The sequence below is a fragment of the Arachis hypogaea genome, chromosome 20 (genome assembly GCF_003086295.3).
Source record: "Arachis hypogaea cultivar Tifrunner chromosome 20, arahy.Tifrunner.gnm2.J5K5, whole genome shotgun sequence".
Taxonomy (NCBI): domain Eukaryota; kingdom Viridiplantae; phylum Streptophyta; class Magnoliopsida; order Fabales; family Fabaceae; genus Arachis; species Arachis hypogaea.
The window spans coordinates 113,733,532-113,761,307 of record NC_092055.1 but is presented as its reverse complement, the minus strand read 5'-3'; the positions used below and the strand labels follow the sequence as shown (position 1 = coordinate 113,761,307).

General features: G+C 32.8%; 1 protein-coding gene and 1 long non-coding RNA gene across 16 annotated transcripts; both read right to left on the bottom strand.

The window, feature by feature from the left end:
* Window positions 1-104: 104 nt before the first annotated feature.
* On the bottom strand, window positions 105-9,534 carry LOC112784157 (phosphatidylinositol 4-kinase beta 1). 14 transcript variants are annotated; one of them, XR_011879202.1, is made up of 16 exons: window positions 7,357-9,504; window positions 6,673-6,849; window positions 6,505-6,553; window positions 5,968-6,100; window positions 5,384-5,861; window positions 4,526-4,606; window positions 4,335-4,454; window positions 3,951-4,020; window positions 3,230-3,340; window positions 2,788-2,892; window positions 2,441-2,494; window positions 2,140-2,283; window positions 1,986-2,039; window positions 1,829-1,903; window positions 922-1,005; window positions 105-831 (listed from the first exon to the last, which is right to left on the bottom strand). XR_011879202.1 is itself a non-coding variant. In XM_025827272.3 (16 exons), exons 1-16 carry the CDS (start codon window positions 8,827-8,829, stop codon window positions 730-732), a joined length of 3,297 nt encoding a protein of 1,098 aa, XP_025683057.1. In that variant the 5' UTR covers window positions 8,830-9,534; the 3' UTR covers window positions 105-729. The 14 variants fall into 14 exon arrangements, 8 of the variants coding, with proteins under 8 accessions (XP_025683057.1, XP_025683056.1, XP_072086837.1 ...); XR_011879199.1 differs by having other exon boundaries at window positions 6,673-6,852; window positions 7,357-9,472; XM_025827272.3 differs by having other exon boundaries at window positions 3,230-3,327; window positions 7,357-9,534.
* A 13,481-nt stretch (window positions 9,535-23,015) lies between these two features.
* On the bottom strand, window positions 23,016-27,440 carry LOC112784935 (uncharacterized). Of its 2 annotated transcripts, XR_003194111.2 has the most exons (4): window positions 27,131-27,426; window positions 26,716-27,012; window positions 26,591-26,625; window positions 23,016-23,185 (listed from the first exon to the last, which is right to left on the bottom strand). It is a non-coding gene; the product is annotated as an uncharacterized lncRNA (long non-coding RNA). The 2 variants fall into 2 exon arrangements; XR_003194112.2 differs by lacking the exon at window positions 26,591-26,625 and having other exon boundaries at window positions 27,131-27,440.
* Between the last annotated feature and the right edge of the window lie 336 nt (window positions 27,441-27,776).

Below are 27,776 nucleotides of genomic sequence, written 5' to 3'. Positions count from 1 at the left end.
ATAGCGAATCATCTCATCATGAAAATAAGTACCATCAACATGGCTTAGGTAATCAGGAATTCTTCGTGCCATGGCTAGAGATAAAAATAGAATCATGAAGAGACTGGCACCAAAACTTTGTATGATTGATATGGAGGGTGAACAAATTTCACCATGAAAGTAAACAGAATAAATTACATATGATGTAATCAAACATCACTAAAGAATTTGAATAGTGTAAGAATTGAATAATCAACCGTGGGAAGAGACGTGATAGATCAACTGAGATCAGGAAGAAACAACACAGCAGTGTCAACGGATGTCCAAGATATACCAGGTCAGCATCTGCTTCACAGTTGAAAACACCCCCCCAAGAGTTTTGATGAATCAAATAGTTTTTACACACTACACATATCAACACCCAACAGAAACCTGTCACTCATGCTAAAATCACTATACAATTTCCACTATCTCTCACCATTTAGGAGGCTAAACCAGAGCTTCATTCACAAGAAGCAATGCAAAATCAAGATCAATTTGAAGGGGAAAAAATGATTTTTGCAAGTCTGTTACTTCTCACCCTGCCACAGTGCCGTCTATTACTTCTCACCATCCACAGAAATTCCAACGGCACACCAGTGAACCAACCACAATTAAATGACCGAAAATCACAATTCTATTTGTCGGGAATTCACGGTGCAAGCTTTAGTTAAAATGGAAAAGGCAAATAATCATCACTGACAAATTATCTCACAATATTCCATTCAAAACCCTCTGGTAATAGTCATACTGCCGTGTCCGCCATGCATCCAGGCTACTGCTGATCAGAGTAAGCACCAATGATACACATTGCTGCCAGAAGAGAAAATGAAAGAAAACACAAATGTAACAATCACATTTAACAGATTGCATTTAAAAAGTCATTAATATTACTATTGAAACCTCTTCCGTTAAACTGAGGTGGAATCGCTTCCGTAGGTTCTGTATTGTCCGTGGACCATTTTTAAAGCAGGGGAAACCAGAGTCCTAATACAAACATTAGGGAAAAAAAAGAATCAGTACAGAGGGATATTTCCTTCTGTTCTCTGTAAGCATCACGAAAGAGGCCCACGTACAGCAGCAGTTGTGTCAAAGGTAACATAAGATATCACGTAAGAATATGTGAACCTCATATCACGTAACCAGATAAGTGAAACGGATAGGTTACAGTCAAGTATGGGAGAAAGGAGAAAGCTCTGTTTCTCTAACTGCTTATCAAACAAATGTAGTGTATTGTAACCTTTTTGCACAAATTTCTGTTCAATGTCAAATACAATGCATTTTCCTTTCACTATGTTTTGGGTTGGAAGGACCATTCTCAAGACAGTGAAATTTGTTTCTCAACCCTGTTCTAAGCAACTCAAGATGTTATTTGCCACCCACTGCCCATTATCCAAAACAATCATGTTCATTCATTCAACTGACAAAGTCATGCTGAATCCCCCCCCCCCCCCCCCCCCAAAAAAAAAAAAAGAAAAAAGAATTGTTTCAATCTCAGAATTCAAAGATGTCTAATGTCTATCCAGGTACTCTTAAGCACTTCACTACCCCAGTAGTATGACAGTTAAGCAACCAAGATTCACTAGGAATCATATTGGATAGGTGCTATTTGCACAATATATGAGCATCCAATCAATCACATTCTTTTTTTTTTTCGGAGAAGAGTGGAAAAAAAAAACAAAAAACAAAACAAAAAGGGAGAAGAGAAAAACAAAGGGCATCAGCCTTAAATCACAGACAACTTCACAAGCAGACTATATACATGTTATATGACAGTGGGAGGAACCACAGGGAGGTAACAATTACATACCTGTAACATCTCAACAAGAAGAATTATTCGCTCAGCATGCTTACGGCAAGTAAGAAAGCCTTGAATGCATAAAACCTGGGTTACAGGGACAAAATGGACATGTTTAGTGCTAATAGATGCAGAGGTAATGTGCAGACTGTATATTCACCACTGCTACCTTGAAATAATCAAAGAATTCGCTTGGAATGCCCTCAGCATCAGAATCCATGACCTATCACAATTGCATTTGTTCATTTTATAGAGCTGACCATTTAGCAAATGAACGACAAAAAAATCAAGTCAATAACAGACAGAAAATTATCTCAGTTTACCTCAAGAAGCTCTCGGGTTAATTTGAAAGGTGCACTTTCAAAATTAACACCACCAGGTGAATTGGAAAGCATGAAGCCAAAATCAATATGTATAATATGACCTTCTTCATCCAATAAGAGGTTCCCATTGTGCCTATCCTTCACCTGAATGACAACAAACAAAAAAATGATAAGTGGGTAGAAAACTAACTCCACAACAACAATAAACAGCACAAATAATGACACAAATTACAATTTAATGCAGTGCTGCACCAGTTATAAAGAATGAATTCATGCATGTACATGATCAGATGTTTCAGACCTGCAGAAGGTAGCAGACTAGGGAATATCCAACCATACTTTCAACGAAGTTCCTCTATACAAAAATAATAAAAAAAATGGTTACATTTTGTCACAGAAGAGATATCTTGTCCAATTTTAACATGGAATTAAGGCTTTCACCATATAATAAGTAAAATGATACAAGAAACATCATGCAAATCATTCAAATGAGAGACGAGGAAATAACCATTTACATTTAGAAGATGATGCACTATACAATACCAGAAGAAGAATGAAGAGTTAAGATTTAAGAATTAGTAGCACATTTTTTCAGATTAACAAGATCAGTTCACAATAATGAGCATATCTTTGCATCTCTATATTTACCTGGGCAAGTTTGAAACTTGGAGAATTTTCTTGATACTTGGCAATAAAGAACCCACGTAAACTTGAGATGTTGGGATATCTACTCTTGATCGAATGTAGAGAAGCCTGCAATAAAGAGAAAAAGACCGATATTAAGCTGGAAATATTATTAATAAGGTGAACTATATATTAGAATATTTTGCCTATACTCTCTATACTAATAATAAGGTCAAGTAGTACTAAAAGTGAAAGACAAGCCTAGTAAACGTAATAGTAGAAACCTAATTGAATAAGTGAAAAATCAGGAACTATAAGAAATCAGCATATAATTCCTAAAAATTATTTCTTTACTTACATGGCTAGTTTGATTTCACAACATATGATACATATATTCTAAGGTAATCTAAGCATAACCTAAATAACCTCCCTAAATTTCATTTGAAATGTCAAAGCACAGAATTACCGTGTCTGGAATAGTTTCAATAAGAGCTGTGTAAGATGATGTACACAAAACTTCATAAGGGCGTAGCCAGAGAGGTAGGCCTGCTTCTTGGAAGATATCTGGCATCAAAGGCTGATAATTGTAAGCAACACATCAAGAAATTCCTAGAGTAGTTTGATATCTGAAAACTCATGAAAGTGCAATTATGCGAGTCAATAAATCTTAAGCACATCCAATCTATTCACTAGACAAATTCCTCTCTAATTAGAAATTTCCAACTAACACGTTGAAAACCACAACCAAGTAGACTGACAGCCAAAATGATACATAGAATGATTTGTGTTGCCTTACCTTTCCTTTTAATAATAGTAATGAAATTAATAGAAACAATGACATTAATTTCCACTACATTGTTTTAAGAAAAGTAAACAGGCTCCACTTCAATCCAGAAAGGCAAGTGGAGAATTTTATTTTATTTTTTATTTTTTGAAAAAAGATTAATTTTATGGTTTAGAAACATCTTTGCGATTTCTTTTCACTTCCCTTAAGTTTGTCTCAATGTCAATTCACTCTATGCTCATCAACAAAAACAATAATTTCTCAAAAGGTGTTATGGCAACACAATGGACACCGTATATGTGAAATTCTGAATATATTTAATTTGACATAATCTTTCCCTTTGGGCTTCATCCCAATATCAACACCAAAAACAAAGGGAAGAGAAGTAAAAGAGACCCCCCACCATAGAAATGTGAAATTAGTTGAACCGCCAGATGCTCCTGTCTGCAATCATCACCGCTCTTTACAATAACCTATGTAAAAAGGAATATTGTGTCATCTTGCTTGAAAGAATATCATCTTGAAGCATTTATTCTCAACCAAAGTACAGAAAGAACCATATGGGAGAAAAAAGAAAAAAAGAGGGTTTTTTTTTTGGGGGGGGAAGACAGTTTTATTGCTTGGATGAATAGTTTTAATACAAAGCTCTAAACAAACAAATGACCTTACTTTAGGCGACAAACAACTATTGATCATCAGATATTTTATTTATTGAAATCAAGACTCCATGACTTCAGAAAATAACAGCATAGCTTTTTTTTTTTTTTTAATTAATAAATGTACTTACAGATCTCAAGTCCCAACCAGGTGAATTGCCGTGAATGGAAGCCTTGCGTATCCTCTCTTTCTTTGCCTCCCAAAGTTCACCAGACAAGGCATCACTCGCTTTGCGGGCAATTCCATTAGCCTGTCAAGAGGAACAGGTCATACTAACAGCTCGTATTTCAAAACAATAAGAACTTCTACAACATGTCTTACCCTTGGTTGTGCATCTGATGAATCCTGACCAGCACCTTTCAAAGGAAGTCCAAGAGGTGCTTCCCCTTTAGCAGCCGCCGCCTAGAAAAGTTGAAATGTCAGCAAAAACTATTACAGTAACATTGATTGGGAGGAATCATACAAAGAAATGAATTATCTACATGTCATGGTCTGTTTTAGAGTTGTGTAGATCTAACAACCCCAGAAGCTAGCTGGTGAGGGTGAGAAGCCCAAGCAATTATAAAGGCTATCATGCCCATATCTCCAAGCAATGGACACAACACACAAACTCTAAACCTAGGGATGGCATCTACAGTGGCCCAATAACAACAATAGATTAGGGTCTAACACATCTCAAAACTGAGTAGGTCTAAATTAATACCAAAAGCTAGCAGAAGGGAAGAGGGATGTCCAAAGACTTAATAAACCGACAATGGCAATATCCCCAAGCAAAGTGGAACTAACCAGTGTGAAATGCATAATCAACGCATAATCTTTAACTAAATGAAGTCATGGATCCGCATTACAGATTAATATCAACAATCTACCTACTGCATGCATGAGTAACTTAATGATTCGAGTTACTCATTATATTATTGTAATAAGATAACTTGGCCAGTCTTTTCAAATTAAAAACTAATTATGTTGACTGGCAGACATGTGTATACATACAACGAAACAGTTGACTTCATGCTGCTGAAATAACTACATTGTAAAATCACTGAATTATTTATTTTGCAATATGGGCACTGATAAAGGAAACCAGATCAAGTGTTTTGAAAACAAAGCTTGAATGCAATATAGAAGAAAGTAATGCAAATAGCAGCATCAATATCACCAAATCAACAGAAGACTCACTTTTACTTCCTCTATTGCCACTGTACTTGGCACACGACGATGTTCCCTCCGCCGTCTAGGTGCTTGTTCCCCAATATCTTCCATTCTAAGCCCAGGATCAGTGGTCAGCACTACCCGTACGCACTTCACATCACTGTTACGTCCTCCCCTTGCCATTTCACCAACACTGTTACTATAAGGACCTCGACTGCTAACATGCAGATTCACTTCAGTTTTCTCTGGCTGAACATGTAATTGTGATTCTACAGAAAGACTCACACTAACAAAGTTGACTTTTGCCTCGGATACATGAGTCATTGCCTGGTCAATTGCCCGCGCAGTTGATCTTGACATCCTATCATTGCTATTACGATAAACCTCTTGTGTTGTCCACAATGGATAAGCCCATGGTGGTGGTTTTGGCAAGAGAGCATCTCCATTTGCCAAGGGAATTCCACCTTTGGAAAGTTTATGAGGACTGGACGTGTCCTTGGAATTGCTATGATAAATGTTTTGTAGTGAAGGGAATATATCAGAAATATGTTTCTCATTTTATGAACTGCTATATTCTTTAAAACTCATGGGGATTACTATTGAAGTAATACCTTGTCATGTCACATCTCAATACTTCAACACAGATCATGTAAGGCGCCTTCTCCCTAGAATTCAAGAGAACAGCTTCATCTTCAGGAATATAAAGCACACGGTACATGCCCTTTCCCAGAGGAAAACAAACTCCTAGGAATAAGGAAAGCAAGATTCATAGATAAATAAGAACCAAGTGAACCCATAAATAAAAGAATGCATACACACAAATTACACACCAAAAAAGTGAGTTTAAAAGCAAAGAACTAACAACAGCCAACAATTCCTTGAGTGCACAAATGAAAAGTTGATTAACAGTACCACTAACAAAATGGCCCCCCCCAATAAACATCAGAATGGAAGTTTCTAAACATGCAAAGCAAGGCAACTAAAGAAGTATGGAAATTGGTGCCATTGCCACAAGGAGAATTTCTCAGACTAGATTTTGGGAATAAAATGACATCTGATTCTGTTCGGACGAAACACATGACAAATAGTAAATCCTTTCAGCATCAAAGAACAATATTGACATCATATCATTCACAGTTAAGAAGTACCTCCAGTATTCTGTGCCTCTGTCAAATGTAAATTGATCTCTGCTAGAGACTTAAAAGTTAAAACACAGAAACAGCAACAAATAGGTGTCAGAAGCCAATGATGGAACAGGTTCAAATAAGTAAATATATACATACATATTATCATTAAAAATATAATAAAAAAATAACCTCATGCAAAGCATGTTTGCGGTCTTCAACTGGAAATACATCAACTAACCCAAATGATGTCTCGCATAATGACAGCACAAATTCCAATGACTCATGGTAAGCTACTTTACGGAAATGTGATTGATTGAACGGAAGTGGAGGTTTTGTTGCAAATTTCTCAGGTGATTCAGGATGCTTCTGCTAAAGTAACATAAAATTAACAGCATCCAACTGAGGTATAAGGATGTCATACATGAGAGAATGCCCTATCACCATTTCTCAATAGTAAAAACCCAACAAAGTATACAACAAAGAAATGACAACAGATTTCAGAATCCATAAATACAAATATTTCTCTTCTAACTCTAACCAGCAAATGCAGTAAGAGATTTCATTTGTAAATATCATAATCAAGACTCTGTCAGGTTTGCATTATGTCTTGCACTCATGCACATAACATTGATAATGAGTCCATATAGAAAAGTATGTGGATATTGAATAAATAAACCAATGCCAAAATCTATATTAAAATTATAAAAGCAGACTTCAAATCAAGATGTTAGAGTGCCTTTATGACTTATCATAAAAAGAAAATTAATCAATGTGTCACGTGTATGAATATGGGGTTCCACTAAAAGAATATTTGGTTTACTTTCTTCCAGAAGACAAACACAAATATTAATTGTTAGTAAATATGCAACAGACCTCTTTCTGCTTATTTGACCCCCATAGTTCTGAATCTTCAACTGAACGTTCACGATCTCTAAACAATTTGCGGAAGAAATTTTCTGTACCTGGACTACTTTCACCGTTGTTTTCATTGGTTGAACTACTTTTACCATCTTCAGGGTGCACACGAAATAATCTTTTGAACAAAGGAAATTCAGAAGGCTCTTCCTCCTCAATAGTGGCAGTACCTTCTTCAATTTTATCATTTGCATCTTTCTTGTCTTCAAATATATCCTTAACAAATTTTCGGAAAAACCCTTCTTTTTCATCCTGTTCAGAATGCTTTGCACCTCTCTCTTCGGAATTAGCATTTTCTCCTTCATCATTCAAATCCTTCTTATCTTCAAATTTTTCCCTGAAAAACTTACGGAAAAATCCTTCTTTCTCCTCTTCTGCCATCATTTTGGTCGGTGTTTTATCCTCAGAATCATTCTTGCTATCACGAAACAATCTCTTAAAAATTCCATCCGAACTTGAGGGAGAACCCTCCACCTCGCCTTTATTGTCCCTCAAGAGCCTTTTAAAGAATCCATCCTTTTCAGAGTCTTCATCATCACCTCTATTGTCCCTTAAGATCCTTTTAAAGAAATTATCCTTGTCAGAGTCTTCATCATATTTCTCGGTTGACTTTCTGAAGTGAAATGCATCTCGGATTTTCTGGCCCAACTCATCCTCACCTTTGCTATCCCTTAAAAGCCTCTTGAAAAAGCCATCCTTCTCAGAATCATTGTCATCTTTTTCCGCTGACTTCCTAAACAGCAAAGCATCTCTAAACTTTGGACTTGGCAACAATTTCTTAAACAAGTTGTTTTCATCAGGAGACTGCGGACTAACGTTCACCTGCAAATTCTTTCCTGAAGAAGGCGAGAAAGACATGGACTTCTGAGGAGGAGGCGTAGGTGTTATCGACAACCGGCGTGTTGAAGACAAGAACCTATTGAAAACTTGGTTCTTGCCTCCAACGCTGGAAGATGAACCTTGAGACCTAATCAGGGGCACCCACTCACCCATCAAGGTGGCCGCAATCCGGCACTTCTCCTGCATCCTACTAATAGCTTCATTATCATTATCATCATCATTGTCCTCAAGCTCAGCCAATAAGAACCAATGCACCTTCAAAGCAATCTTAAGAGACTTGGAGCAAATATCAATGACAAACTTATCCAAAGAGGGGCTAGGCTTATGTATCATCATGTAACACACTTGGAACAGATAGCTCTCAATTCCCTGCAATGGAAGTGTGTACATTCTATTGCAGAGGTAATCGCGCACCCCTGCATGGTCATGCTTGTACAAGTAGCTAACTGCGATCCACTCGCAGAAGAAGGAGGAATCAAAGAACCTGATAAGCCACCCATTCTCACTGGTCTCACTGGTCAAATTGGACCTCGACGTGATTTCTCTGGGCTCATCGGCCCAGACACGACTCAATCCTAAAAGCTTCACCATCCTCCTCAATCTACCATCATCAAACCCTGATGGGGTTAACCGCTACCAACCCCGCAACAGGATCCTAATTCCAATTCAACAACCAGCTAAAGCACAGTAGGATCCTCATCATAAAACCCTACGAATCCCTAAAACCTTCGTTGTAAACCCTAATCCAGCCACGAATAGAATCCCTCACCCTCATCGGTTATCCGAATCGGGTATCTAATGGAGATTCCGATAAAAAACGATGTTGAACAGGAAAATCTTACAGCGTTCATGGAAATAACGGGACAACGCAATCGGGGCAAACTCGAGCAGCGAAAAATTGGAGCTGAAGCAGGAAGAATCGGAGGATTCAGCCTATAAATCAAAACGAGGCTTCAATTCGATAAAAATGAATGTATCTGAATAGCGTAGAAGACGAAATGTGAATCTGATTCGAACCGCACGAGAACGTGGAAGCGAATCGAATGCCACAACGGATCTCTTCGAAACGACGGCGTTCTGGTGGAGGTTGTTGCGGTGGTGGTCGTCGTCGTTTTTTTCGGTATAGACAGATCAACGACAAAGGTAAAGTACGAGTTAATTAGAATAGATAAAAATAAAAATAAAAATAAAAAATAAAATTGAAGGTGCGTCTTCTGAAAGAGTGAAAGTTGCGCACTCCTACTTTCCTAGGAGTAAGAGTTAGATAGAGGGGGGTTGGTTTTGTCTTCTATTGATATATTTAAAGTTGGTTAAACTACTAAAATGTTATCCAAAATTTTACTGATAAAAAAAAAAATTTAAGTATAAAATATGTTTTTTATTTTTAATATTTTGAAATTTTTTAAAATTATTTTTAATGTTTAATTTAATTTAATTTAATTTTTAATATTTTAATAAATTTTAATTTTATTCCTGTTGTTAATTTTTAAGCAGTCAATAATTAGTCAATTATTTTTTTAATTTTATTTTTAACTAAAATTTTAATTTTAACTCCAGTCCATTCAAAAATTCTATCACCTTCTTATTAAATTAGAATTTTTGAGGGGATTGGGGTTAAAGTTAGAATTTTGGTTAAAGGTAAAATTGGAAGAAAATAATTGACTAATTATTGACTGTTTAAAAAATTGACGATAATGATAAAATTGAATCAAATTAAACGTTAGGGACAAAAAGCATCTTACCCAAACCTTAAAAAATATTAATGATAAATAAATTTTTAAAAAATTAAAAAATGTAATAGAAAAAATTATATATTAAATATATATCCTAAAAGTAAATTTTAGAGATTAAATTTTCATACAAAGTTTTACAACTATTATTAAAAGAAAAATGGACAAAAATACACATAAAATTCACACAGAAAATACAATTACGCCTCAATTATTTAATGAGTCATGTGTACACACGAATATAATGCTCCGTAGTCACATCCACCATTTCGACAAAGAAAATGTGTCTCCGTTAATAAAAGTGTACACGTGTAATAATTTTGTTTCATCTGACATTATGTTCACTAGCGGCTCAAAAGGCACTAACGTGCTTATTCAGCCGCTTTTTTATTGTTTTTAAGAAATTAATTTTATTTTTTTTTTGTTAATATATCATTCACTCTTCAAATTTATTAGATAAATATGTTTTTATTTTAATATTGACGTGACTTTATTTATATCATATTTTATTAAAATTAAAATTACTATAAACCAAAATATAATTCAAAAAATAATGATAATAACATTATTCTAATTCAAAAAGAGTATATATAAACCAAAATACATGTTAGTTATTTACAAAAGATAATTTTTACTTAAATGTCTTGGATATTCATATTTGTCTTCATCTTTTTTAAGTGGTAGGCCAAAATATGAATCTAAATATAAAGAGGTCTTCATTTTTTTATAAATAGTAAAAAATAGAATAAATGAGAATTCTTATTTTTTTCGTTTTTAAATATCAAAATATAAGAATAATTAATAAATAAAATAGGAGAGTATAAAAATTGTGTATCTGAAAAAAATTCTTCGTAATTCATCATACATCTTCTTATCAATAACTTCTTTAGTCTTGAAAAACTGTCATATTTATTGACCATAAAAATAAATATATAAGCACTTCAAGATTATTCAATTAAAAATTATGCGTAACAAAATCAAAATAAAAATTTAAAAATATTATTTACAAATTAATTATTTATAAATGTTATTAAGTTTAATTATTTATTTTTAATTAGTATTTAATTTGAAGCCGAGATAAAAATTTATATTCAAAACATTCTCTATCTTTATGCATAATTTCAATTGTTAAAAAATATTTTATTTTTCTTTTTAATTTTATATTTAATTTTTAAATTATCTTTAATTTTATTATATTTTCAAAATTAATAATTTATATTTTTATTATATCCCTTACAATATCAAAAACTATTCTTTCTCTTGCTATTATTCTCTATACACATACATGTCATTGTCTCATGGCCATTATTATTATTATATTACCTTATTCTCCTTTCTCGTTTTTTCCTTATCTTTCCATCTTCTCTTCACCCGACCGTACGTAATTAATTATCACAAAGTATTATTATCGCAAGTTCGCAACTTTTAATCTTGTCTATCACTTTGATTTATAACCATCAATTTTGTTAACTTTTATGAGTTGTTAAAGTTTCGCTAAAAAAAGGTAAGACATAAAACATTTAAAATTTTTACCCAAATTATCAAATTAACTTTTATAATATATAAAATTTATAAATTTAAATTAAATAAGATATTAAACAAATTTATTATGTTGTTATTATGCATAACAAAATTAAAATAAAAATTTAGAAACATTATTTATAAATTAAATATTTATAAATGTTATTAAGTTTAATTATTTCTTTTTAATAGTATTTAATTTGAAGTCAAGATAAAAATTTATATTCAAAGGACTCTTTATCTTCATGTATAATTTCAATTGATAAAAAATATTTTATTTTTTTAATTTTATATTTAATTTTTTAAATTTTCTTTAATTTTATTATTTTTCAAAATTATTAATTTGTAACTTTTATTATATCCTCTTACTATATCAAATACTATTCTTTCTCTTATTATTATTCTCTATACACATACCTGTTATTGTCTAGTCGCCATTATTAATTACTTTGTTATTTCTCGTTATTTTCTTCTCCTTCCACTTTCTCTTCACCCCACCATAATTAATTATTACCAAATATTTATATGTTACATCTTTTATACGTTAATCAAATAACCAGTGCCATATGCCAAACAAATAATATTATAGAAGTCAAAATAAATTATATTTTTGTAATATAATTTATTTATTTTAGTTTAATTTAAAAATAAATATTCATGTACTCAAATTTTAAAAATAATATTATCCCATATGAAGTAATTTAAAAAAATGAATTTAACAAAATATTAAACTTTTCAATTCATCATTGATAGGTACAGACATATTTAAAAAATAAAAGATACATATCAGATGAAAAAAATTAGTTCTTCCTTAGAAAGAGAAAAAGATAGAACACTATCTTTGTACGTAAAATATTGGGGACAAATTAAAAAGGTAAAAGAATGATAAAAATATTAATTGGGTAAGTAAATTAAAGAGAGAAAAAATATAGGTGGAAGTTATACGTGGATGTGTAGTAAAATTAAATGAAATTTGTAAAGATGGATGTGATGAAATCGATGGTGTTGAAGGTAAAAAAATAATGGCAGCAAGAGAAATATAATAAAGTGTATTAAGAGGTAAAAAAAAAAAGCAGTAGAATAAGGTAAACTGCTAGACAGACTATCAGAGTACAGTACTCACAGACATACTCAAAATAATACTATACAAATAAAGACTAACATAAAATTAAACAAAATATAATTTAAATGAATACCTCAGAATATAATAAGATCTATAAAAAAAACTATTTATCACCACTGGTTAAATACTTGTTGGCTTCTAATTATTCTTTTTTCATTTCATATATGGCCACAAAAAAATAAAAAAAATAAAAAAGAGGGATTGTGGAAGTAAAGAATTGAATAGAAGTTATGTGTGAGTTTCTGTAACTGTGAGTGAAATATGTTAGAGAAATAAGTAACTGTAAAATATTTTTGAATTATGTTAGTAGGTTAAAATAGGAAATAGAAAATTGGACACCAAATCCCATCTATTGGCATTATATATTGTTAGGTAGCGTTTGTTTTGAGGTACTGAGACAGAGACGGAGAGACTGAGACTCAGTATTATGTTTGTTGCTTCAGAGACTGGTACTAAAATTTCTGTCTGTCTCTACAATTTCAGTATTTTAGTACCTCCAAAAAGTGGAGACACAGGAGACTAAAATTTTTAAAGATAGAGACTGAAACTTTAATAATATTTTATACTTAAAATACCCTCATTTCAATTAATTAATTCCAATTTTATCTTTTGTGCAAATTAAATTAGAATTTCATTCTTGTTTCAATTTTTGTCTCCCATTTTGCACCAAACAGAATACTGAGATTTATTTCAATCTCTATCTTTTAGTCTTTGTCTCTCAGTCTCAATCTTTCTATCTCTGTCTCTCCACCAAATACTACCTAAAAGCTGCATTCATGAATTGTTATTGGGCTGAATTGAGCCTTGGGCCCATTTTGGGCCCAGTTCGCCCGGTTCGGCCCAATCTTGAGCCAAATTCTTTGAAATTAGTGTCAAAATTCTCGTTTTAATTAGCTCTATCCTAATTTAATATAATATTCATATTTTTAATTTTCTTTATTAAAATTTAATTTGTTGACTAATTATTCGCTAACTTAACGGGATTTACATCTTACACTATCTACATTATTAGCCAACTCTTTTTGTGTAGCATTTTCCTCCTTAAATTATTTCAACAAATTCATAATCATTTCTAGTGTAAAGATAAATCTCTCGTTATCTTGGCAAGCAATGTTAGCTAGTTGTCTAAACCAATCAATCAAACAACTATATTGACTTAGCATCAAAGAATCCCACCTAAATCTAGCCATGTTTTGCAAACCTACTTTGACAATCTTGGTCCACCTAGGCAAGACTAATGACCTTGAAAACTCATCTATATCTTCATGCACCAAGACACAAACTATATGTTCACAAGGTATGCCAAATGATTCCATTCTCATGCATGAACAGTTGAACTCCATCTCAATGTCACAAAAGAATACATGCCACATCTCATTTGGCGTTCGGTCCAAACCGACAAAGTAAATCACATAAGAGCTAGTTTGCCTCATATTTAATACCTTTATTGATGCAGCTCATACAAGAATTGGTTGGAATATATAAAATATTGATAGGTGTAAATATTGGCAACAATCCTCTCTAATTGTTTAAAACACGTTTGCATATTGGGTTTCTTATTCACAGATGCGAGGTCAGCTTGGACCTCTGTCCACCGAATATGGTCAACACTTAAAGTGTTGAATGGACTCAACTTGATTGTACCTTGAATTGATATACTTTGGAATGATCGAGTTTAATCCCTCGCACTAAGAAGTAGTTTGAAAATCAGCAAAAAAACTTCCCTCTTATATGTGTAGTTGTCCACGAATGTCTCTTCTTATACATATCTAGAATCCAATTCTTGTTTTTGACATCAAATTCTTCAACCATTTTAAACCACTTTTGGTGAAATACATCAATTTTATAGTCGCCTAGCATAAACTTTTTAAACATGGAGGTGAATTGGGGCTTGCTAATATTACTTGTTGCATTGCGAATCATACGCCATGCACATAACCTTAGGAAACTCTTTCTCAATGGCGAACTTCATTGATAGATCACCATCCATGATAACCGAAACAGGTGCTTTCCCATTCATTGTACCTTCAATTGTTGTAACAACCATCTATATGTGTCTTTTTCCTCATCGCAGATTAAAGCAATGGCAAAAATAATTGTTTAGCTATGATGATTAACACCAGAAAATACCATCAATAGACACATATATTTATTCCTCTTATAGGTAGCATCAAAATCCAACACATCACCAAATAATGAGTAATCTACCATGCTGAGACCATCGCACCAGAATAAATTTGCAAAGTACTATCGGCATCCATGTGATGATTAAAATACAGAGAAGGGTCATTTGTTACTTGATCTTCCAGATACTTCAAAGCTAGATATGCATCACCCAGTAACTGGCACCTCTGCTTTGCTATTTTATTATACAGGTCCCTTTGGATGAAAGAGAGATACTCACAGCCACCTGCCTGATTTGCTAATGCTCGATATATCTGCCCAACACTAATCCCACCCTTTTTCATGTTAATCATGTGGCCAATATCAGCCTTAAACATGAATTTATGCCCACAAAGCAATCCAGTCAACCAAGGATTCAGAAGTGGATGATTGTGTTCATCAGAAAAATAAGAAATAAACGAACGACCACCAGGTGTATTTAAATGAATCTCCATCATTGTACTACACCCATACCTTGTCTTTGGCGTATGTTTCTTCTTATAGTTTCCAATGCCATAATTATTTTGTGGTATAAATCCTTCACGATGACTGACGATCGGGATTTTTGCCAGTAAAGAATTTCATAAAAATAGTCGCGTTGTAGATATAGTCTCTAAACCGACAGAAATCCCTTCGTACAAAAGTTTTGGTTGTCACAAGTAACAAACCCTATAAAATTGATAACCGAGTATTTAAACCTCGGGTCGTCTTCTCAAGGAATTGCAGGGAGGTATGTTCTTATTATTGGTTATGAGTTTGTAAATTGGGGTTTTGGAAGTAAGGTGGGAATATGTTATATGACAAATAATTTAAATGGCAATTAAAAATAAATAAATACTGTAAAACAAACTTTTGGGCAAGGTATGAGAAATTGGAAGTCCAGACTTAGTTACCCTTATCAATAACAATGAAAGTCGAATCTTAATTCCACTTAGTTGACCTTTACTAAAGCAAAGGAAAGTCAAAGGACTAATTAGTTTGATCTTCGAATCCTATTTATTTCCTAAGAAAAGACTGGGATTATTGAAGTTCAACTCAATTGGCAAGATAACAATTATCAATTATGCTGTTGAATTGGATAACTCCTGAGTTACTGATTTCTTAACCAAAACCAAAAGGGAAAAAGTAAATCTACTGGAATAAAAATGCCTTCAGATGGGAAGCAACAGTAACATAAGTTAAAAAGAGCAATCATAAATATGAAATACCTCAAAATATATTAAATAGAAAATCAATCTAAACATAAAGAGTCATGAACAAAATTGAGAAAATAAATTAAAGAATATTGAACCTGGGATTGAGAGTCACTCCTAAAACTAAGAGAAGTCCTAAATCCTAATCCTAAGAGAGAGGAGAGAACCTCTCTCTCTAAAAACTACATCTACTCCTAAAATTGTGAATGTGAAAGCCTCTTTATGAATGGATATATTTTCCCACTTTATAGCCTCTAATATGTGTTTTCTGGGCCGCAAACTGGGTCAGAAACAGCCCAGAAATTGCTGGAGAAGAATTCAAACACGTTGATTTTCGTTACTGCGACGCGGCCGCATGGAGCACGCGGTCGCGTCACCTAGCGTCAGGGAAACTATGGCATATTATATATCAAATCGAAACTCCAGACGTTAGCTTTCCAACGCAACTAGAACCGCATCGTTTGGACCTCTGTAGCTAAAGTTATAGCCGTTTGAGTGCGAAGAGGTCAGGCTGGACAGCTTAGCAATTTCTCCAGCTTCTTGTATTCCTTCCACTTTTGCATGCTTCCTTTCCATCCTCTGAGCCATTCCTGCCCTGTAATCTCTGAAATCACTTAACACACATATCAAGGCATCTAATGGTGATAAGAGAGGATTAATATTAGAAATTATAAGTCCAAAGAAGCATGTTTTCAATCAAAGCTCATAATTAGGAAGGCAAATGTAAAACCATGCAAATAGTATGAATAAGTGGGTAAAGAGTTGATAAAAACCACTCAAATGAGCACAAGATAAACCATAAAATAGAGGTTTATCAATGACAGACAAAGTTTTTCAACTTAAGTATGCTCGCACGACTCTTCCTAGTCCTGTTCTTCCGAGCACTAAAGCCTCTTGTCCTTGCATATCTATTATAGAACTCAAATGCAATGTCGACATCAGAAAAGTGAAAGTGACATACATCTTTGTCCCTGATGTTCCGAAATTCAATCATCTCAATGTCTTCGAGTGAATCAATGCCATACCCTTCATCAAAGCCGTCGTCAAACATTAGTTCCACATTTGTGTTGTCCTCATCCATATACTTCCCGTCAACTTTCTCCTGTTTTTTTTTTTTTGTTCTGCCCATACTGGTCATATGATATATGCTCACTCTTAACTTTTTCATGAGAAAATTTCTGACCCATTACTTTCTAAAAACCAATACACAATTCAAAATGAAACCTAAGTTTGTATATAAACTGCCAAAAATGATAAGAACAAATATTTTTAAAATAGAAACCAAATTCTGAATATATCATACACACATTTATTCTTAAACCAACCATGCAAATTAGAGGAAAAAAAATAACTACTTCAACACTTTTTTCTTTCATGAATAACTCAAGTTTCTTAATAATTTTTCAAGAGAAGAAGAATTTTTAAATTATATTCTAGTTAACTCTTAGAATTTAATCCATGCAGAAAAGTTTGAGTGGAATATAAATAACTAAATAACTTGCATATAAAGTAGTGAGGAATATGTTAAGTACTAATTGGGCTACATCTATGTGTGAAAAACAAGGTTGAACATATTAAAAAGACACTTACAAGTTGAGACAAACCATTTTATTTTTTGAAGAATTGAAAATTAGATAGTTTCAACAATATAAAAGTATAGACAGAAATATTACCCCAAGCCACAGTGAATTCCTCGCTAAAGTCAAGCTCCTTATTTTTTGTTTTTATTTACTTGAATAAACTATAGTATAAGAGAGATTGGTAGATGACAAAGTCAACACCAATGAATCCCAAAAGCTATTTCTACAATACTTCTAAAGACTGAATAAAAGTAAGCATGTTAGTGCAACTTTTTAAATAACAAAAAAAGCTAGTTGAAACAACAAGAACAGAAGCTACAAACCTCAACAAGCAATTTTTTATGACATTCTTTCACAAACAAGATAAAAGTTAGCTGAAACAACAAGAACAGATGATACGTAAATGGTTAAAATAATAAGTAACTTATAATAGTGCAATCAAGTAAATCAAATAATCAACTATAATTAAACCAGAAAGTTAAAGGGCAAAAGATAAGAATAATTGAGGTGTGCAAAAATTTTCAAATATTGCACACAAAAAAATGCTAGATAATTGAAGAACAAAAGGAAAATTAAGAAAAATTTGGTAAGTTTTTTATCAGAAACTTTGTAAATCATTGCACTTCACAATTAACATGACTATAATTAAACCAAAAAGTTAACGTTTAGAAATTTAAACTATATACGTCACAACTTTATGCTAATAGATTCAATATTGTGACTCCTGGTGCTTCTTAAGTATCAAGATTATCAATTCTACCAAGATGAGGAAGCTATTAGGAGAAGGAAAGACTTAAAAAGTAGTGAGAGAGGCATAAATCAGTGGTCTCACCCATATCAAGGGAATCACTCAGGTATCTATTTCAGTCTACACTATATTTTATGCACAAAATTTAAGATTGATGACCAACGAACACAAATATTGATTATTAAGTTGTGCACATTCTATATATATGGATACATCTAACCTAACCATGTTACATGTCAATCAAATTTACAGCTTTCTTTTGGTTGTCATATTCTATGTGAAAGGCTATGGCGAAAGGTAATGCAAACTATCATGATTCTCACAAATGCAAAATATATATCATCACTCACATATAAGGACGAGAAATTTTTAATTGAAAACTGGTTTACTATACAATTCTTTTGAAATCAAAACAACATTCAAGTAAAACTATTAAATAAATTTACTGCCAATAAAAATTGCACATTTGCACACTTCTCAAAAGGCATATTTTGGAAAATAACTTTATAAAGATTTTATTGTGGGATCTTACCTGAACAAGAATTTTCAAATTCACTTAAATAACAAATAATGAATTAGGAATACAGAGGATGAACAGTGCCTATTCCCCTTGCTCACAACTGAAGCCTGCTTTCTTATTTATTGACAGTGAATACTGAATACAACTCTACTACATTAGGATGACAGGAAGTATATTTAATTGTGTATAACTAAAAGAAGATGCTAGGAAAAGAATCCAAAATTAATTAAGATAGTTTTTTGCTAGAAGAGATTAAGATTTCAATTATCATAAAGACATGTTCGATCAATTAATTCTCTACGCAAACACATTACAAAATAATAACTAATCAATTATTAAATCTAACAATCCTATAAACAACAAGATTTAACTTCCAATTGATAAAGAAAGACCACTACAAGGGAGGCGGGAATTGGCGGTTGTTTTTTTTTTTTATTAGCGGCGGTTTTAAACCGCCGCAAAATCAAATGCCGGCGATTAACCAGACCGCCATGGATATTGGCGCCGGGATTGGGTTTGGTGGCGGTTTCCAGCAACCGCTGGTATAACCACCGCTAAATCAAAATTTCGCAGCACACCAATAGAAAATCGCCACAGAATGAGCATGTCACGATTTGCTTCATAATTACTGGCGGTTTCCAAACCGTCGCAATTCAGCTCGATATGTCCAACTTCCCGCACGTTTAGCGGCGGTTTTAAACCGCCGCTAAGTGGTCCTATAGGTTCATTCAAGAAAGAAAACACTCGGAATTGAAGGAGTATTAAGTACATCTGCTCTGCTATTCCAATCATGACCCTGAGTGAAGTAAACAACGTAGCTGAATCTTTTTACCATGGGTTAATCCAATAATAATTAACACTAACTAAAAAAGGACAAGAAACTAAGGATTTGAACCTTACCCTCCCAGGCCAGTTGGTCTTTTTACATGACTAGCATTTTGTGAAGTTGGAGAATTGCTTTGGCTTGAGTCTTCCTCTCCTATGAACTTGGATCGTCCCATTGCAGCATACCCAAACTTGACAATGTCATTATATCTGATAGTATTATTAGAAAGTCTAATTTTTAAGACAAACTCAAACATGACTTGAAGCACCAAATTAGTAAATCCAGAGTATAAATTCACCAAAATTCACCACATTGATACCAAAATTCAGTCATAAGACTGCACAAAGATAGAAAACAATGAAAGTGTCAAATAATGACAATCTTACCTTACTTTTGGTTTATGCATATTTTAATCTCCCAAATAAAAAAGAAAGGCAAATTCAACAAACCCTTACCCACTATTCCTGCAATAGGAATATGAGTAAGAACAAGGAAAAAGATGAAAAGGAATTTGATTTATATGCAACAGAAAAAAGCAATATATCACAAATGAATAGCTAATCATCAGGTTCAACAAAAATAAAATAAAACAAAAAAAAAACTAACAAACAAACAACATATAATCCCTTCAAAGAAACTCCAAGTAATCTAACTCCACTACTACCTACCAAATTTAAACACAACCAAATAAGCAAAAGAAAACCAAAATAGAAACATCACACTAAAGCTTTCAAATAGCTGCTATCATTAACAGAAAAAAAAATCATTTCTAACGCTTTGGACTTTTTTACAATTTACTACAAAGATGTTGATAAAACCGCCATACAGGCACATACAAAAACCCGAGGTTAACTTTAACATCAGTTACACTGCAAATACCAATACTAATAACCACAACCATGACTGACATTTTCACTTCCCTTGAGTAGTGCTTGCTGTAAAGGATTCATTCCATCACACAAACCACTGGAGTCATGCTAGTTTTGATCAAATGAGTTATTAAATCAAACACTCCTTAATCCTTGCTTAGAATTTTATATACACTAAGATTACTCTTCCCTATAACATAAATTTTATGTTTATCTCATAAAACTAGAAACATCTAAATTCTTATCACTCATCAGCATGAGGCAACTTCAACTGACCAACTTTTCAATGAATTAAAATAACCAAATTAAGCTAATTAGATATGATTTCTTTTTTGCATGTTGATATAAATACATATATATTCCTATTCCTATATAATTAACACAGAATCTTTATCTCAACAAGAATAGAAAATGTTAAACATAACCAGGTAGAGAAACATGTAATGCCTTTTAATTTCTTTTTTAATAACTAGGTAGAGAAAATGATAGGATTCTTTTGGTCACACAGTGAATCCCAGCATGGAGGCAATAAAGATGGCTCGAACACACCCCCTCATGAACTTGAATCACATTCACTAAGTCAAGGTAGCACCAATCATATCCATCATCTTCTAATAGATTATAAATTAATTCACATAAACAACATTCAAACTTCACTTAGTTAACCACATACACTTCACTAAAATAATAGATCGCAATCAGATTGAAATTAAAAATTAATAATCATAATAATAATACAGAGATTAAAAATTACAACAGGCTAAGTTGTATTATATATTTCAGAAACCACAAAATAAAAAATTGCAAAATAAAGAACAATTTCCAACTAGGAGAGCTTCAATGAAAAAATCCACATACCAAATCAGCAGAAGAGCCTCCTTATAATGCAGCAACGAGAAAGTTTAACTCTGTTGTGGTTCATCAGTGAAGCTTGAAAGATGGCTTTGAATTCTGAAATTGATGAGTTTTAGGTCAATCATCAATGGAGGTTTTGTATTTGTTGTGCGCGAGAAAGAAAAGATCAAAGAGACCAAAGTTAGAGTTGAAGAATGAAACTGCAGACAGAAAAAGAGAGAGAGTAACTAAACGAGTGTGACGAAGCGACGACGAACGTGAGAGCAACGGAGTGAAAACGGCGCGGCGGCACTGGAGAGGGAAGGTTGGTGAAATGGCGAAGGGAAAATGGAGAAGGCGCGAATTGGGGGAAATGGTGAAATGGCGGAGGTAAAATGTAAGTGGTGAATTAGGGGAAACAGGGGACACGAGAAATAAACGCGGGTACCAATCTTTTGTTGATAAAAATCGACGACAACTTGGTCGATTTTAGTTAAAATAAAAATCAACATTCTAACCGTCTATTTTATATAATAAATCTACACCATTCATTAGATTTTAAAGAGGGATCTTCATCGTTTAAGTTTATCGACGACAAAGTGGTCGATATTACAAATATTAAAATAGACGGTCTTTCCATCGATTTTAAAGAAAAAATTTTTCCACCCACATTTCTGTCGATTATGTGACGATAATATTAAATTATTATAAGGCCACTAAAATAATAGACGACCTGGTCGTCGATTTTAATATTTCATTTTTAATTTAAATTTTTTTATTTTATCGACGGCAAACCGTTGAAAAATATCGACAAAAATATGGCCGTCAATTTTTAGCGTCGATAATTACGCTATTTCTTGTAGTGGGGGTATAAGGATTGAGAAGCAGATGAACTTACTAATAGCGGAGTTGGGGTATTTCATAAAAGGAGTTCTACTAATTTTGCAGGTCTTTGAATTTGTGAAAAACCCAAATCCCTAATATAGCATTTTAAAGCAAAATTAATAATAATAACCGGAATGATTAGTAACAGAAGCCATCTGAAAAATAAAAAATATTAACAATGAAGCAAAATAGGTGGGTTGATATTCTAAATTTTAAAATAATAATAATAATAATAATAATAATAATAATAATAATAATAATAATAATAATTAGTACTTACACCGATTTGCATGAACTTTGGCTATAAAGTGTTTGTTTTGAAAAATGAGTAATTAAATTAATTTTTAAAAGATAATTTTAATAAACTAATAGTATTTATTTTTCATAAATTAAACTAAAAATTATATAAAGTTATATTAAAGATTTTTAATTTTAATAAAAATAAATTAATAACTTTCAGCAATATTTCTATAAGAGAGAAATATAAAAATATTTCATATTCACTTTATTATAGACTTATTCATTCAACAGACTCTTTTAGTACTCTTTTTAAGTCTTCTCAATAATCTTATTATTATTATTATTATTATTATTATTATTATTATTATTATTATTATTATTGATCAATTTTTTATTTACTTTGACCAAAAAGGTCAACAATTCATATATTTATATTTATTATAATAATTTAAAAATTAAAAAATTATTTATTTAATATAATTATTATTAGTTGTGCTTATTGAAAATTATTTTCAATTTAATTCATCAAAAATAAATACTAAAAGTTTATTTAAAATTTATCTTTTAAAAACTAATTTAATAAATACTGGCAATTAATTTTGCCTACATTTGACTCTCGTAGTAAATATTAGCAATTTTTTTAATTGGCGTCTTCTGGATGTGCAGCTCATATCATCATCACGACCACTTCCTTCAACTCTATCAGAAAAGCTTCCTTAAGAAAATGAAAAAGAAAACAAAGGTAAAAGTTAGATTTATAAAATAATTATAACATAAAATATGACTAAATAATCATAATAGATAGATAATAAAATCTTGAACTTGTAGATATATGATTCTAGATATGCTTCTAAGAATATTTGAGCCCGATTTTTCTGTCCATGTCAAAGTTAAATATTTCGTGGTTAGTTTGGATAGTTTAGTCCTCATTTAAGCAAAATTTCTTTGCTTTGATATTTAAAGAATTTAGCAGAAATGTATGATGTATCGTTTCACACATAAGGATATTTATACTATGAACAATGTTATATACATAACTTATCCACATAAGATTCTAAATAATGAGCTCTAGTAGATATATTGCTGCTACAACTTAAATATTAACTTAACACTTTATATGTCATGTGCATGCTGGTTACAAATAGATTCAATCAAAAGAGTTTTGTATGACAAAGTCAATATATCAGCTAGTTGTTCATTGTCATATACAAACCACATGAGTGAATTTCTCTAAATCTTTAGTATTATAATTATTTGAACTATCATCCATAATAAATCATTTTCATGCATACAAGAAAATGACATGGAAAGTGGATTAAACTCATTATTTTACGGTTGTAACTAGGAATAGTAATTAAAAAGTGGTTTCTTAGATCTATATGCCTTTGTAAAGGAATTTCAAACCCAAGCTTTGTTCCCATATTTTCTTTTATGTTGGTACCTCTGCCCCTAAATCCCTATCACAGGTAATTACCATAGATACCCATCTCGATGTATTTTCTAGTTACTACTAATTTCATTGTGGTACAAATAATTGGTTCAACAAGAAAGAACATAAAAAAATACAAGAAAAAAGGCAGGGTAAGAAGAGTAAGGCATAAAAAAATGAACCAAAAATGCTAGCAGATAAAATATTGAGACTAGGTAAAACTCTGATTAAATTGCCTCTAAAAACAACTCTAACTAAATGATATCCATTGAATTGTTGTTAGTCTAACAAACCGAGTAGTAATGGAGCTCTTCTAAACTCAATTTGAAAGACCATTTCCAATTGAATTCATCAAATAGACCTAATTCCAAACATTAATACAAACAGTGTTGATTAGAACCTTCTCTTTTCCAATCCCATGTGAAATCAGTTGCTATGGATTCCTTCAAAAGTATCAATATTTTTTATTAGAAAGAAATATTTGCTTATTTGCTTCTTAAAAGAAATATTTTTTCTTCCAAAATTGAGCATTAGAAAGTAACAAATGGATTGTTGCATTCATAAAATTTCAGACAGTTGCACTGGTTGGAGAAAGTGAAAGTGGAAAGTCAACAGTGATAGCATTGCTACAAAGATTTTATGACCCTGATTCAAGTCACAGTACACTTGATGGAAAGGATATCCAAACACTTCAAGTTAAGTGGCTAAGACAACAGGTGGTTTGGTTAGCTAAGAGACTGTGTTGTTCAACGACACGACCCGAACCAACATCGCACATGAAAAAGGAGGAGATGTAACAGAAGCAAAAATCATAGCTGTAGCAGAACTTGCTAATGCTCACAAGTTCATTAGTAGTTTGCAGCAGGTAATTAAATTTCCAAGTTTCAGTCCTGATTGATACTATTAGCAGATAAGATAACTCAAAATTATATAGGTAGACTTCAAATATAGCATACATGGTTTACATAAAAAGACTCGAGTGGGATCCCACTTCACATCCCAACTGGATTCAATACTCTCAATCACTTCATAGAAATTGAAATTTAAGTTCTCTTGATAAATATTTGCAGTGATAATTACTTTATCGACACTTTCCCTAGGCAAATTATAAGCAAAATAAATACCTCTTTTATTCTCGTATGACAATTCTAATTACTGCATGCAAAACTAAAAAAAAAAGGAAACTTTTTTTCTGAATGTGAACTATATAGTATATACACCAAGTTGAACTGAAAAAAAGAAAAATGTTGAAGGAAACATACAGCAGATTTTCAGGTGAAAACAAAAACTGAAGGTAGAGAGAGAATAAGATCTGATAAAACCGTGTTAGGCACTTAACTGTTACCTTATATGTTACAAGTTAATTCTTCAAATTTTATTGATGATGAAGAGCAGTTTCGGTACTTTATCATTGAAAGAATATGAAGGGTTTCTAACTTAGTCTTCTTCACTTACCCCAAAGGCACTCTGTGCCACACGACCTGTAAAGTTTCCATCTTCTTTTTTCCCCTCTCTTTTTTGATTATTTTTACATTTTGCGGTTTGTTTAAAGGCTCATAAGAGAGTTATCTATATCACCATAGATAGCTTGAATTCATAAATAGTTTGCACAATCCATGACCGTTCATTCCTCTCATAATGATAATGACCGTTTTTTTTCATTTATCTACCAATACTATCAATTTCAATACATAGCAGCCATTAAAATAAAAAAAAGTGGTACCTTCAAATCTGACCAAGTTTCTAATGCGTTTTTCCAACAGTCCTATATGATCTTTAGCAATGAATGGCAAAATGTAAAACACAATAGAAGGTAGATTGAAGCATACTGAAATTTAGTAAATTGAAAATTCTCCATTCTCATTTGGAAGACCTGTCCTTTGTATGCTATATTTAGCATTAGTGAATAGGACTTGATCTGGCACCATGTATTAGTTGGAGTTTTACATTCAAACAAGTGTAACTTCAATAATATGGTTTGAATTTTGATTGTGTAATTTTAAGAATTTGAGTCATAAGAATGAGAAACGTTGACTACTATATGTTAGGGGACCATAATCATATAACTATCTCTAAATGTAGTACCATTCCTTGATGAAATTTTCCTTGGAGCTTTGAGTGCTTAATCATAAGAACTGATATGGATTAAGGAATATTCAATGAATTAATGCATTAACTTGCAACATTGCCCCAGAAAATTGAGGTCTTATGATACATTTTTTCCATGTCTCTTTCAACAACAGTAATTAGCTTTTTGTTGTTGTGTTAGAAACTTGTATTATGATCTTAGAATATTATATATGCTTTTGTATGACACTGAGTTTATTAGTCTGTGATATTTTAATTTTATTGGCAAAAGATCATAATCATTTGAATTTTCTAAAGTCAAGAATGAATATAGGAGTGGCATCATTAACTCAAACTCATTATCAAATACACACATCAACTAACAGGAAGGAACATCATAGAAGCCTGATACTATTAAATTCATAATATAATGTGGCAAAATTAGTTAAAGGTTCATAAGAGAGTTAGCTATATCACTATAGAGAGCTTGAATTCATAAATAGATTGCACAATCCATGACCGATTCATTCCTCTCATAATGATAATGACCAGTTTTTTTCATTTATCTACCAATACTATCAATTTCAATACATAGCATCCATTAACATACAGAAAAAGTGGTACCTTCAAATCCAAAGCTCTAAACAGCAGCAATAAACCTAAATTAATGACAGATATAGATAAATTCTTTTCAAAATTTTGAACCAAGAATGAAAACAAGAAGGAAAGATAAGAGTGGAAGAACGCACCAGTAACAGGGGAAAGGCAGTGATGGCCGAGATTGGCGCACTGTGGAGCAGGGTGTCATGGTTTCAATTGAGGAGATAGGAAACTTCGTTGCTGGTGGGATAAGCTCGGATGGCAGCTGCGCGTCTCGACAACCTGGGGCAGAGGTTGTGGATTTCGCACACCGTGGATGAGGGACTTTGGGTTTCAGGAGTTATGGATGAGAGGCAAAACCTCGACGCTAGATAAAAGAGGATGGATCGGCAGCAGTTGGGCACGGTATTGTAGCGATGGCGGTGTTTCGCGTGCTACCCAGCTCCCTTCGCGGGTAATTTAGCAAAATTGGGGGAAATCGATGATTAAATATGATAATGTAAAATAAGTGTTTGAGATAAAGAAGGGGGGTAAACAGAAATTGAATTAGCATTCGATCCTCACCTGTGGCGTTTCTAGACGCAATCACCGCTGTTATTGCGGTAGATGAAGGGATAACTCTTCCGCATGGTTATTTTGCGGTGCCAAGGTGAAATGCCCCAATTTCTCCACCGCTATGCTCCGTTCCTGGTGTAGTGGACCAATTCTGCATGATGTATCTCTCGGACTCATGTCTCACATAATTAAGATTGCTTCAATGACTTACAACAATTTTTTTCGAAAAAGCAAAAAAAGTAGGGCAGAGGGATAAAATAAAATAAAAACTATGGTGTGAAGATAGCAGAAAAATCTCCAAAATCACAAAAATTTCCACAGAAAAAAGCAATAAAACAAAATAAAGTAAAATAAAATCTGAGTAGTTTGCAGGGGCAGAGATGAAGCACAACAACGCAGAGGATCCAAAAAGTGTGGTGTGGTGGCAGTAGAAGGAGTGGTGGCGGTGCCAAGTGCAGACAGCGACATCGACGGTGATAGCTGTAGAGGTTGGACATAGGGCCTTCAAAATAGGCCAAGTCCATCGGACTAGCCCGTTTATCCGTTTAAATGGGCGGGCTTTTGTCTCTAATCTAGGTCCATTTAAATTTCGAGCTAAATGGGCTGAGCTTGATTAACTCGAAAAAAATTGCGGGTTAAACGGGTTAGCCTGTGG

What these genes read in the sequence shown, in the direction of transcription:
- LOC112784157 (XM_025827271.3), bottom strand. Translation starts at nt 8,829, where the DNA reads ATGGTGAAGCTTTTAGGATTGAGTCGTGTCTGGGCCGATGAGCCCAGA. An exon ending in TTGAGATGTGACATGACAAG is followed by an intron (nt 5,862 to 5,967) that starts GTATTACTTCAA and finishes CATTTATCATAG; the next exon opens with CAATTCCAAGGACACGTCCA. An exon ending in CAAGTTTCAAACTTGCCCAG is followed by an intron (nt 2,495 to 2,787) that starts GTAAATATAGAG and finishes ATTTTTGTATAG; the next exon opens with AGGAACTTCGTTGAAAGTAT.